At 49.7% G+C, this 12240-nt stretch overlaps 1 protein-coding gene across 1 annotated transcript in view; it reads right to left on the bottom strand.

The window, feature by feature from the left end:
* Positions 1-12240, bottom strand: part of LOC138359661 (uncharacterized) — a 136421-nt gene that overhangs the window by 55570 nt on the left and 68611 nt on the right. The window contains exon 3 of the mRNA XM_069319077.1: positions 3737-3878. Coding sequence (XP_069175178.1) covers positions 3737-3878 — 142 coding nt within the window. The remainder of the gene's footprint in view (positions 1-3736; positions 3879-12240) is intronic.

Genomic DNA, 12240 nt, shown 5'->3' on the forward strand with positions numbered 1-12240 from the left:
ACGGAACAATTGGCAAGGAGCTACTCTTCCTCATCCTGAAGCTTCAGCACTTCACTCCACACCTGAAAAGTGCTCGGTCCACCATCAATACGGACCACACCACCCTACACCTCCTGCAGCACGCCCACTTCTCATCTCAACGTCTTCTACTATGGGCTTGCTAACTGCAGAAATTCAACCTGGAGACACGCTATACCAAGAGTCTGACAACATCTTAGCCCATGATCTCTCCAGAGTTTATGAAGTAGAAGCAACTCCATCTAATACTCCACCACATAACGACGTACTTCTTCCAGAACCGCAGGCTTCGGGGGAGAGTTGTGACGATAATCTCCTTCAAGAGATTGAGCCTGCTCTTCCCTTCATAATTACGTCGTCACAATTATATAAAAGACTATGGAAGAAATGTCCAACAACGACAACAACACCAGCAAGGCTTGCCAGGGTGAGCAGAAATGGATGCAGCCAGCCACCTGTTCGAACTCCAACCACCAAACTACCCGTTGATCGCTACGGCTCCGCTGATTGGTCGCCGGTCTGGCTGCACCTGCACTCGCCCCCCAATACTACCTGATGTCTGGGGTCGCCCCAACATCAGTCCTGAGAATGTTCAGTGCTTTCGTAGCCAGCACTCCTCCCAGCTAGACGTTAGCGTGTACTGAGAGAGGTGGTGGCTTTAAGCCAATATTCCAGCACCTCCCACTTACCTTTGTGTTGCACTTCTTGTTATTTTGCCTTAACGTAACTTTTCATTGTGTCATTTAAGTATTCTTATTATTTTGATTGATTGATTTTATTATACATATTTGTTTGTGCATTATTTTCATGTTTTGATTTATTTAACGTAATTAAAATTTCATTGTTAAAGTTTACTTGTGTTTTGTGTGTCTTCTCCTTACCTTACCACAGACGAAGTTCCAGTTTTTCTATTTTTTTTATAACTATGTGACGAGGCCATACCCCTAGCCTTAAACAGCCGAACACCAACGCGTTACCGTCACAATATATATATATATATATATATATATATATATATATATATATATATATATATATATAACTGAAAACTCACACCCCAGAAGTGACTCGAAACCCGGGTTCGAGTCACTTCTGGGGTGTGAGTTTTCAGTTGCATATTGTCCTGGGGACCATTCAGGCTTGTTCCCATATATATATATATATATATATATATATATATATATATATATATATATATATATATATATATATATATATATATATATATATACATATAGATTTTTGCTGGTGTTTTTGGAGCAGTGAAGACATCTAGTTGAGGCACAGTTACTGACCGGGATATTAACTGGTCTGAGATCGAGGCTCATATCGTGATGTCGACCTGACCGAGAGAGTCTTATGTTCTGATATATTATTAAAGTTATCCGGATATCCGGATAACATTCGGTTCACCTACCATCATATATTTAAAGGCCGGATTAATCGATAATACCCACAGCAGATTAAACAGCGTCATTGCTTATTTACAAATATTTTGTGAATTTATATATATATATATAAATTGTAAATATATATTTACTTATTGTTTTTTTACTAAATAACGTGTGTTTTCCTGATTGCTTTTTCATAAATCAATCAATTACACTCCGTAATTCAGCAAGGAATAGCTCACTCCTGCACTCCCATATCGTACGTAATTACCGAGTGTCAAGGGGAACAATAGGTTGTTCCCACCAAACACACACCGAAACTACGACGTTGGTACAACGTTCGAACAAGTTTTAACACCTCCTAACCAGTTATAACAACCAATATAGCAAGTTGTAACAACGTTCTAATACGTCATAAACACGTTAAGCCAAGATGTAACAACTTTATTACAAGTTGTAACAAGCGGAAAATAAAGACAGTTACGGTTTGTGTTTCCAGCGTTACCTCTTCAATTCACGTCATTGTCCTTGTTACTGACGTTATCCTGCACGCCCTCTTCCAGCCCTCTTCCAGCCCTCTTCCAGCCCTCTTCCAGACGTCTCTTCCTATCCTTCATACGTAATTTCCTGTCCCTATATAACTAACCTGGGCGTCCCTCAGTCATCAAGATATTTGTTCCTACTTGTCGATGCTCGTGGCTGACCTGAGTGCTGACCTGCTGCCACATGAGTGCAAGACTTGAGTGCAAGACCTGAGTGCAAGACCTGAGTGCAAGACCTGAGTGCCAGACCTGAGTGCAAGACCTGAGTGCCATACCTGAGTGCCAGACCTGAGTACAAGGTCATTAACCACAAAAACACCGAGTTCTGTTTCAGCCAATTTGTCCCACAAGATTAGGGTGTCATCAGCTACAACTTGTACAAGTTAATGCACAACTGTATTTAATACAGTTGTATTAACTGTAAACCTAAATCTAAAATGTGAGGAAAAGATTGACAGGAAACACATGGGATTTGGAGGGTCTTAGAAAGGTTAAATCTGGTTTGAAACATTGGGCCAATAGGAAAAGAGGATTACAGACGTACCCAACAGCGAATAGGTTCAAGGCGGTTCTGGGTGATTGGGGAAGATAGCTGTTTGTGATGGTTCATCCCCGGTGGTGGTAGATTATGGGTAGATTAATGGGTAGTTTGATGCTATCGTTAAGGGGACGAACGGAGAGTAGTTAGTGTCGAACGCGATTAGATCTAAGACGTTTAACTCCAAACATTTGTTTCTTGTATAATGTCTCCAAACACGAGACGTTATACGATAATTAATTATCTATATCTGTAATACTGTATTCATAATTCACACACACACACACACACACACACACACACACACACACACACACACACACACACACACACACACACACACACACACACACACACACACACAAACCCTAAACAATTTAGCCCCCTCCAAAAAAAAAAAAAAATCACATGTTAACCCCAAAACTCTCACTAAAAGGTTCCATCTACCTATTAATTTAAAGCCCGTAAAATATTCCTTCACTTCTCTAATTTAAATTCCTGTTAAAAACTTTCCCAGCACGTAAACACAACATATCCCGGAATGTGCGGCATATTTTTCCCAGGACGTGCATCCATGGCACGCCCCGGACTGTGAGTGTCAGGTTTTTAAATGTAATTTTTTTTCCAGGATGCAAATACGTTTTGTAAACATTGACGTGATTCGGAGCAAGAATGTTTGATTTTTGGTGTTGATATGTTATTTAATGTATTTTAGTGGAGGTATCTTCAATTCCCCGCTTGTTAGAGAGAGAGTGTGTGAGACAGAGAGAGAGAGAGAGAGAGAGAGAGAGAGAGAGAGAGAGAGAGAGAGAGAGAGAGAGAGAGAGAGAGAGAGAGAGAGAGAGTGAGAAACAGAGAGAGTGAGAGACAGAGTGAGAGAGAGGCAGAGTGAGAGAGATACAGAGTGAGAGAGAGACAGAGAGATACAGAGTGAGAGAGAGTGAGAGACACAAAGAGAGTGAGAAACAGAGAGAGTGAGAGACAGAGTGAGAGACAGAGAGAGAGTGAAAGAGAGAGAGAGAGAGAGAGACAGAGAGAGTGAGAAACAGAGAGAGTGAGAGACAGAGTGATAGACAGAGAGAGTAAGAGACAGAGAGAGTGAGAAACAGAGAGTAAGAGACAGAGAGAGTGGGAAACAGAGAGAGTAAAAGACAGAGAGAGTGAGAGACACAGTGATAGACAGAGAGAGTAGAGACAGAGTGATAGACAGAGAGGGTAAGAGACACAGAGAGAGAGACAGTACTCACTCAAGACAGTCATGACGGCCGTAGCAGCCTCAGTACGGAAGCTGGGATGTTCAGCGATCACTTCACATCTATAGTCCCCGGACGCCGACACTGCCAGCCGTGTCAACGACAGAGTCACTCTGTGCTCATTCCTGAACACCTCCTGTAGGGGAAGAGAGAGAGAATCATGTTATTACCACAGGTTCAGTCACATGTCCCATACCTGTACCAAACATGTTTCGGGATCGAGGGAGCCGGTCGGCCGAGCGGACAGCACACTGTACTTGTGATCCTGTGGTCCCGGGTTCGATCCCGGGCGCCGGAGAGAAACAATGGGCAGAGTTTCTTTCACCCTATGCCCGTTACCTAGCAGTAAAATAGGTACCCGGGTGTTAGTCAGCTGTCACGGGCTGCTTCCTGGGGGTGGAGGCCTGGTCGAAGACCGGGCCGCGGGAACACTAAAGCCCCGAAATCATCTCAAGATAACCTCATAACGACTTTAACATACACTTTGAGACCATTCCTGCCTAACCGTAGCCTTTTCTACATCTTTGCTCTGTTCTAGATCACTATGGGACATCACAGAAAATGGGAAGAGGTTGGCGCACTTTTTAAAACAAGTCCCCATAATGAAAGGATAAAAACATGGATTTTTATCGAGTATTTTTAATTTTGGACGCATATACACTCTGAGTATATTGATATACGGACGCATTATGTGTTATCGATCAGGCAAAGTGCATGGTACCCCAACGTGGGCACAGTACCCAGGAGCAACGCGAATTTAACGTTAATTAGACAGTAAATCAATGTTGAATTAACGTTACTCTTGAACTTTGTACCCATTTGGCCCCCCCTTGTTCCGTACAGACTTGGCCCCCCTTGTTCCGTGCAGACTTGGCCCCCCTTGTTCCGTACAGACTTGGCCCCCCTTGTTCCGTACAGACTTGGCCCCCCTTGTTCCGTACAGACTTGGCCCCCCTTGTTCCGTACAGACTTGGCCCCCCTTGTTCCGTACAGACTTGGCCCCCCTTGTTCCGTACAGACTTGGCCCCCCTTGTTCCGTGCAGACTTGGCCCCCCTTGTTCCGTACAGACTTGGCCCCCCTTGTTCCGTACAGACTTGGCCCCCCTTGTTCCGTACAGACTTGGCCCCCCTTGTTCCGTACAGACTTGGCCCCCCTTGTTCCGTACAGACTTGGCCCCCCTTGTTCCGTGCAGACTTGGCCCCCCTTGTTCCGTGCAGACTTGGCCCCCCTTGTTCCGTACAGACTTGGCCCCCCTTGTTCCGTACAGACTTGGCCCCCCTTGTTCCGTACAGACTTGGCCCCCCTTGTTCCGTGCAGACTTGGCCCCCCTTGTTCCGTACAGACTTGGCCCCCCTTGTTCCGTACAGACTTGGCCCCCCTTGTTCCGTACAGACTTGGCCCCCCTTGTTCCGTACAGACTTGGCCCCCCTTGTTCCGTACAGACTTGGCCCCCCTTGTTCCGTACAGACTTGGCCCCCCTTGTTCCGTACAGACTTGGCCCCCCTTGTTCCGTACAGACTTGGCCCCCCTTGTTCCGTGCAGACTTGGCCCCCCTTGTTCCGTGCAGACTTGGCCCCCCTTGTTCCGTACAGACTTGGCCCCCCTTGTTCCGTACAGACTTGGCCCCCCTTGTTCCGTACAGACTTGGCCCCCCTTGTTCCGTGCAGACTTGGCCCCCCTTGTTCCGTGCAGACTTGGCCCCCCTTGTTCCGTACAGACTTGGCCCCCCTTGTTCCGTACAGACTTGGCCCCCCTTGTTCCGTACAGACTTGGCCCCCCTTGTTCCGTACAGACTTGGCCCCCCTTGTTCCGTACAGACTTGGCCCCCCTTGTTCCGTACAGACTTGGCCCCCCTTGTTCCGTACAGACTTGGCCCCCCTTGTTCCGTACAGACTTGGCCCCTTGTTCCGTACAGACTTGGCCCCCCTTGTTCCGTACAGACTTGGCCCCCCTTGTTCCGTACAGACTTGGCCCCCCTTGTTCCGTACAGACTTGGCCCCCCTTGTTCCGTACAGACTTGGCCCCCCTTGTTCCGTACAGACTTGGCCCCCCTTGTTCCGTACAGACTTGGCCCCCCTTGTTCCGTACAGACTTGGCCCCCCTTGTTCCGTACAGACTTGGCCCCTTTTCAGTATAGACTTGGAACAAGTAACAAACACACGTCATCAAAAATTCTTATAACGCTATTGATTTTTACAAAGTTTTACACATTTTTACACTTTTTTACAAAGTTTTATACTTTTTTTTTACAAAGTTTTACACCTTTTTACAATATTTTACACCTTTTTACAATGTCTTACAAAGTTCTTTACTACCTAAAATAGTAACAATTGTCACGTGGGGGTGGGCGGTCCGGGGCTCTGCTAACACTCGGCTGCTAGGGGCTCAAAGGCCCAAATACTCAGCCCCTCCGACTCCCTGGATTCACCGGAGTCTCCTTGGTCACACAAGATAGGACCAACAATGCCCACCTCCGCAGGTCTTTGCTTCCACCACAGAGGGGTGCCACTGATTCACCCTGGAAGCCCTTCAGTCAAACACGGGGAAACTGCTGTTAACAGTTCCGGCCTAGACCCGTGGGGGAGTGAAGGAAGACTCAGGCTTACCTATAACCATAACCTCCCTGAGTCTTGCCTGCCAGACAAAAAAAGGTTGCAGGAACTCCTTTCCCGCCTGTCTTCTCTATCTTCCTCTTAGCAAGGTCGCCAGCTGGGTTATTATATCTGCACCCCAGCAATGCAGTTCAGTGGGTGTATTATATATCGTTTGTAGCCAGAAATGTATGCTCATAGAGAAATATCACAAATGGAGGCACACTCAAACACAGTAATAAAATGTGTGGATTTACTGATGCAAATTACATGAACACACACACACAATCACCAGTAATACATGAATATGGAATATGGATAATGAGTCTGGAGATTGTCAGCCTCTTCTTCCACGACCATCCAACGCTCCTTCTACTGGGCAGGAAGACAGGAGCCTCACACTCTCACAGGAGGGCCTCTTCACCACGTCGGCACCTCTTCTTCACTGTCCTGCCATCCACACACACTGTCCTCTCTGACAGTCCTGGACACAAGCTGCCTTGCAGCCTATTCTACTATTAAAGTAATAAAGTCTTGCTGCCACATACACAAGCAAATATTGTGGCCTAACTAGCCTACTCATACAAGGGGTAATGGGAGGGAAAATGATCTACCTTACGTTCCTGGCTCACGACGCCTGTCCCTCGATGGTGTGAGGTTCCCACGCTTCCTTGGGTCGATCCTTAACGATCCAGGGCGTTCCACAGGTCCTCAGGTGTCGTGAAGCCTTCGCGTCGTCGCCGTTCCAATCCCTGAGATTCAGCTGCCCCAATCCTGGTTCATCGATGGGCGCTGAGCTAGTCACTATTTTTCCCCCACACTCGCCTCTCCCACAAGGCGTTGCTCCTTGTCCTAGGCACGGTGTCGTCCTTCCAAGATTCTCAGTGGATGTGACCCCAGTCACAGCTAGCTTGCTCGCCCACCTTCCAGACCTCAACGTCCAGCCAGCGGCGCCGCCCAGCGTCGTCGCCGACTATTTTCCAAGTTTGGGCACTTCTCTGCTCACTGAACTTGGTTCCTCTTTTGCTTCCCAGAAGCGCAGGGTCTCCAATAACTGTGGTAGGCTGCGCAGGCCAGCTCAATCCACTGAACAAGGCTTGCAGAGCCTCCAATCTTTGAGAGCAGACCGAGGCGCGTCCTGTCGCTTCCACGGTCAGTACAACTCTGACGTTGGCGCCGCCCGGGGCACTCGGTGACGTCATGGCGGGCCCTGATTTGTCGCCCGCGACCTACGTCGGCCAATCCGCGATCGGCTTGTGTCCCTTCCAAAAGGTCATATCTGCCGTAGGGGATACTGTTTCATTTTATAACAGGGCGCCAATTTTCCTTTATTTACAACTTATAATATAACTTCTTTCCCTTAACTGGCAGCCGGTCTGGTCGCCACATATATCAATAGATTCCCTGAACCTCAGAGAATCAGTAGGGAGAGCTGATATGACTCTTTAAGCCGGCAAACGAAAGAAATAGGAGAGGGCACCGTAACATACCCCTCCCCTTAAAATAAGAGTCATATCGGAAGAGCAGCACTCAAGAGGGCCATCTATACTCTTGCTCCCTCCGTTCCTGAAGTGTCACTCCTCCAGTTGGTGACGTGGCTCGTACCACCTTGCCAGTCACTTGCCTCATTGTATCTCCACCTCGCATAGTACCGGGTGTGATGGGTGTTCCCTGAACACCTACAAGAAATCCTCTCTCCGTGGCTACGAGTGTACTCCCACGGCTCGTTACCACTGTAAGATTCAGTGCATGCAGCGCCTCCACCGCGTCGTGCACTCCGAGATAGTCTTGCATTTCCACTGCGTCCTACAGGTACTCCATGTTTCCTCTCATGATCTCCTCTTCGCCAATCTTCTCTCTTCTCGGTTCCTCTTCTCCCGTAGGTGCGTTGTCTCCTCACAGTGGCACTTGTAACCTGTACTCCATCCAGCAGCTTCCTCTCTTCCACACTAGGCTTTTGCGATGGCCCAATGCCCCTCTGGTTAGGCTGGCGCCTACCCTGGGTGTACCTATTCCCTGCTTTCTTCGTATTGCCTTTCCTATACCACTCGCTCCTTCGTTCCCGACGAACATCTTCACTCCTCCATGAGATCCTCTTCCCTGCAGACGTCTTCTTCGGTTCGTGGTTGGGCTCATCCACCTCCCTGTGGCTCACCTCACCACGGTGGTTCATCTTGCACCTACCACTATTCATCTGGCCGGCATAGGGTGCTTTACGTCGTGGCTCCTCCACTCTGCCCCTCACTGCCGTTCGCTCATCCACTGAGCTTACTTTATTTACGTTTCTGTATGGAGGGAGTGCGGTCTGCAGCCTCTTCACCGCCCCAGGCGTTTGTACAGCTGCTCCTCGCCACTCCTCCACACGCATCATCAGGCTTAGTCGGAGGGCTTCGTCGGAGTTTTCCACAACCTCCGACGACCTCTCTGCACTCTCGCCCTCGTTGTCGTCGTCTCTGGCGACGTTTTCCCTGGCGAAGTCGGCTTCCTCACCACCATCTGGAACGACCGATACCTCACCTGGCAGGGTTGTACCGCTGCTTGCAACATAGGCACTCCTGGCCCAATCGGGTTGTATCCTGCCTCCTCCGAGGTCATTACCCAGCACCATCTGTACATGCTCTAGAGGTAACTTAGGGGCTACAGCTACTATAGCTTTCTCGACTCCGCAGTCGGCAATCAGCTGTACTTCGTGAAGTGGCAACCTGTATTCCTCCCCCACACTGCGTATCCTCACCACTCCCACAGGTGAATCATTAAATTCCTTGGGGAGAATACTCCTGGTCACCATACTTATGTCAGCACCCGTATCTCGAAGCACGGCAACCTCCACTGGGTCTGACTTTCCAAACTTCACGTTGGCCTCGAAAACGAAGGGATGTTCACCCAACTTCATTTCCCAACCATTCACGTTGGGTCCACTATAATATGGGGTGTGAACAAACACTCTCTCCTCTTCCAACATTAATCCTACATTCCTTTGGTGCTCCTCACACTCGCGGGCATAATGTCCTCTCACGCCACAGTTGTAGCATCGGCTGCCTCCCCTGGGCGGCCACTCGCTAGTCACTCTGGCGGTACCACTTGCAGACGTCCCCTGTGTCCTCCTTGGACTCCTTGTCGTCGTATCCGGGACTGCAGCACTTGCTCCCGAGTTAGGTCCACTGCTCACAGCTTGGGGCTTCCTCCCCGCGTCTCTTGAGCTCTTGAACCGCGTCACTTCATCGGGCACACTACTCTTGGGAGAGTCCCCATCCATCCTTGCTCCTCCTGAACTCCTAAGGTTCCCTCCCGACCTGGGGTAAGGCGAGGGTCTGGGCGGCCCCTCCTTCCTGATATGTAGTGCCTCCTCCAGCATGTCGGCTCGATCCGCTACAGCCTTCAGGTCCTTAATACCTGCTTCTCTCACCCTTACTCGCAACTCAGGATGGAGCACCGACATGAACTTCTCCATCACTATCAGTCGTTTAACATCATCCACCGACTCCGCTTCCTCCGCCTTCAACCATCGTAGGAATTTCCGTTCCATATCCCTGGCGGTCTCGGCGTAAGTCTTTCCCGACGCTCTTGTACACTCTCTGAACCGCTTCCGGTACATCTCCGGAGTCAGCCGGAATGAGTGGAGAACCGCATTCTTAATCGCGTCATAACTAGTACACTCCTCTAGGTCCAGCATGTTATAGGCTTCCCGGGCCTCACCAGTCAACCTGCCCTGGACCAGAGCAGCCCAATCATCTTCCGGCCACTCCTTCAGAGTTGCTATCCGTTCAAAGTGTTCGAAGAACGCCTCAGCTTCTTGTGGTTCGAACGTAGGTAAGTCACGTTCCCTTACCTTGAGGTCATCCCGCCGTGCAGGTAGTGAGGGCAGACCACGTTCAACGCGACGCAATTCGACTTCTTTCTTTGCCCTTATCTCCTCCAGTCGCAGTTGTCTCTCTCCTTCTTCCCGCTGCAGCCGAGCTTCTCGCTCCTCTCGCTGCAGCTCAGCCGCACGTTCCTCTCGCTGCAGCTCAGCCGCACGTTCCTCTCGCTGCAGCTCAGCTGCACGTTCCTCTCGCTGCAGCTCAGCCGCACGTTCCTCTCGCTGCAGCTCAGCCGCACGTTCCTCTCGCTGCAGCTCAGCCGCACGTTCCTCTCGCTGCATTTGCGCTTCTCTCTCCTCTCGTCGCAGCTGGGCTTCCAGTTGCATCTTCATTATTTCCAGCTGCAGGCTCCTCTTACTACAGCTGGACCTTCCACTGCTCCCATGTTCACTGTGAATTCTCTCCACACTGGTAGGCGCTTGGGGAGGCCCTAGTCGGGACGGTTCACCTTGCGACAGCTCTCCTCGGGACGGCTCCTCTCCCGTCGCTTCCTCTCGAGCTGTGAGCTGTGCCATGATCTCTATCCTTCGCTCCGCTACCTTAGTCGTCCTCAACCTGATCCCAAAGTGGTTTGCCACTTGTTGGAGCTGGGCCTTGGTGCACTCTTCCAAAATTCTCTCGTCCCTTGTGTCAATAAATTTCTTTACTTTGTCCTCCTCCATCTCTATATCATTGAGCATACACGACAGCACAGACAAGTTAGTAGGCACTAATTTCACCGTTTCAGTCCCTTAGCTGGTTGAGTAACAGTACCACCGAATTCACTGGCCACACTGTATTAGGACCCTGGCAACACTTGTCTTGAAATTTGGTCCACACTGTAGCTTGATCCACGCTTCCTGGCGAGGTTCCCAGTTCTTGGCTACTGGGGTTCGAATCCTGGCAAGGTCGCCAGTTCTCTTGTCACGTGGGGGTGGGCGGTCCGGGGCTCTGCTAACACTCGGCTGCTAGGGGCTCAAAGGCCCAAATACTCAGCCCCTCCGACTCCCTGGATTCACCGGAGTCTCCTTGGTCACACAAGATAGGACCAACAATGCCCACCTCCGCAGGTCTTTGCTTCCACCACAGAGGGGTGCCACTGATTCACCCTGGAAGCCCTTCAGTCAAACACGGGGAAACTGCTGTTAACAGTTCCGGCCTAGACCCGTGGGGGAGTGAAGGAAGACTCAGGCTTACCTATAACCATAACCTCCCTGAGTCTTGCCTGCCAGACAAAAAAAGGTTGCAGGAACTCCTTTCCCGCCTGTCTTCTCTATCTTCCTCTTAGCAAGGTCGCCAGCTGGGTTATTATATCTGCACCCCAGCAATGCAGTTCAGTGGGTGTATTATATATCGTTTGTAGCCAGAAATGTATGCTCATAGAGAAATATCACAAATGGAGGCACACTCAAACACAGTAATAAAATGTGTGGATTTACTGATGCAAATTACATGAACACACACACACAATCACCAGTAATACATGAATATGGAATATGGATAATGAGTCTGGAGATCGTCAGCCTCTTCTTCCACGACCATCCAACGCTCCTTCTACTGGGCAGGAAGACAGGAGCCTCACACTCTCACAGGAGGGCCTCTTCACCACGTCGGCACCTCTTCTTCACTGTCCTGCCATCCACACACACTGTCCTCTCTGACAGTCCTGGACACAAGCTGCCTTGCAGCCTATTCTACTATTAAAGTAATAAAGTCTTGCTGCCACATACACAAGCAAATATTGTGGCCTAACTAGCCTACTCATACAAGGGGTAATGGGAGGGAAAATGATCTACCTTACGTTCCTGGCTCACGACGCCTGTCCCTCGATGGTGTGAGGTTCCCACGCTTCCTTGGGTCGATCCTTGACGATCCAGGGCGTTCCACAGGTCCTCAGGTGTCGTGAAGCCTTCGCGTCGTCGCCGTTCCAATCCCTGAGATTCAGCTGCCCCAATCCTGGTTCATCGATGGGCGCTGAGCTAGTCACTATTTTTCCCCCACACTCGCCTCTCCCACAAGGCGTTGCTCCTTGTCCTAGGCACGGTGTCGTCCTTCCAAGATTCTCAG

Source organism: Procambarus clarkii, chromosome 92 (assembly GCF_040958095.1).
Source record: "Procambarus clarkii isolate CNS0578487 chromosome 92, FALCON_Pclarkii_2.0, whole genome shotgun sequence".
NCBI classification, from domain to species: Eukaryota; Metazoa; Arthropoda; class Malacostraca; order Decapoda; family Cambaridae; genus Procambarus; species Procambarus clarkii.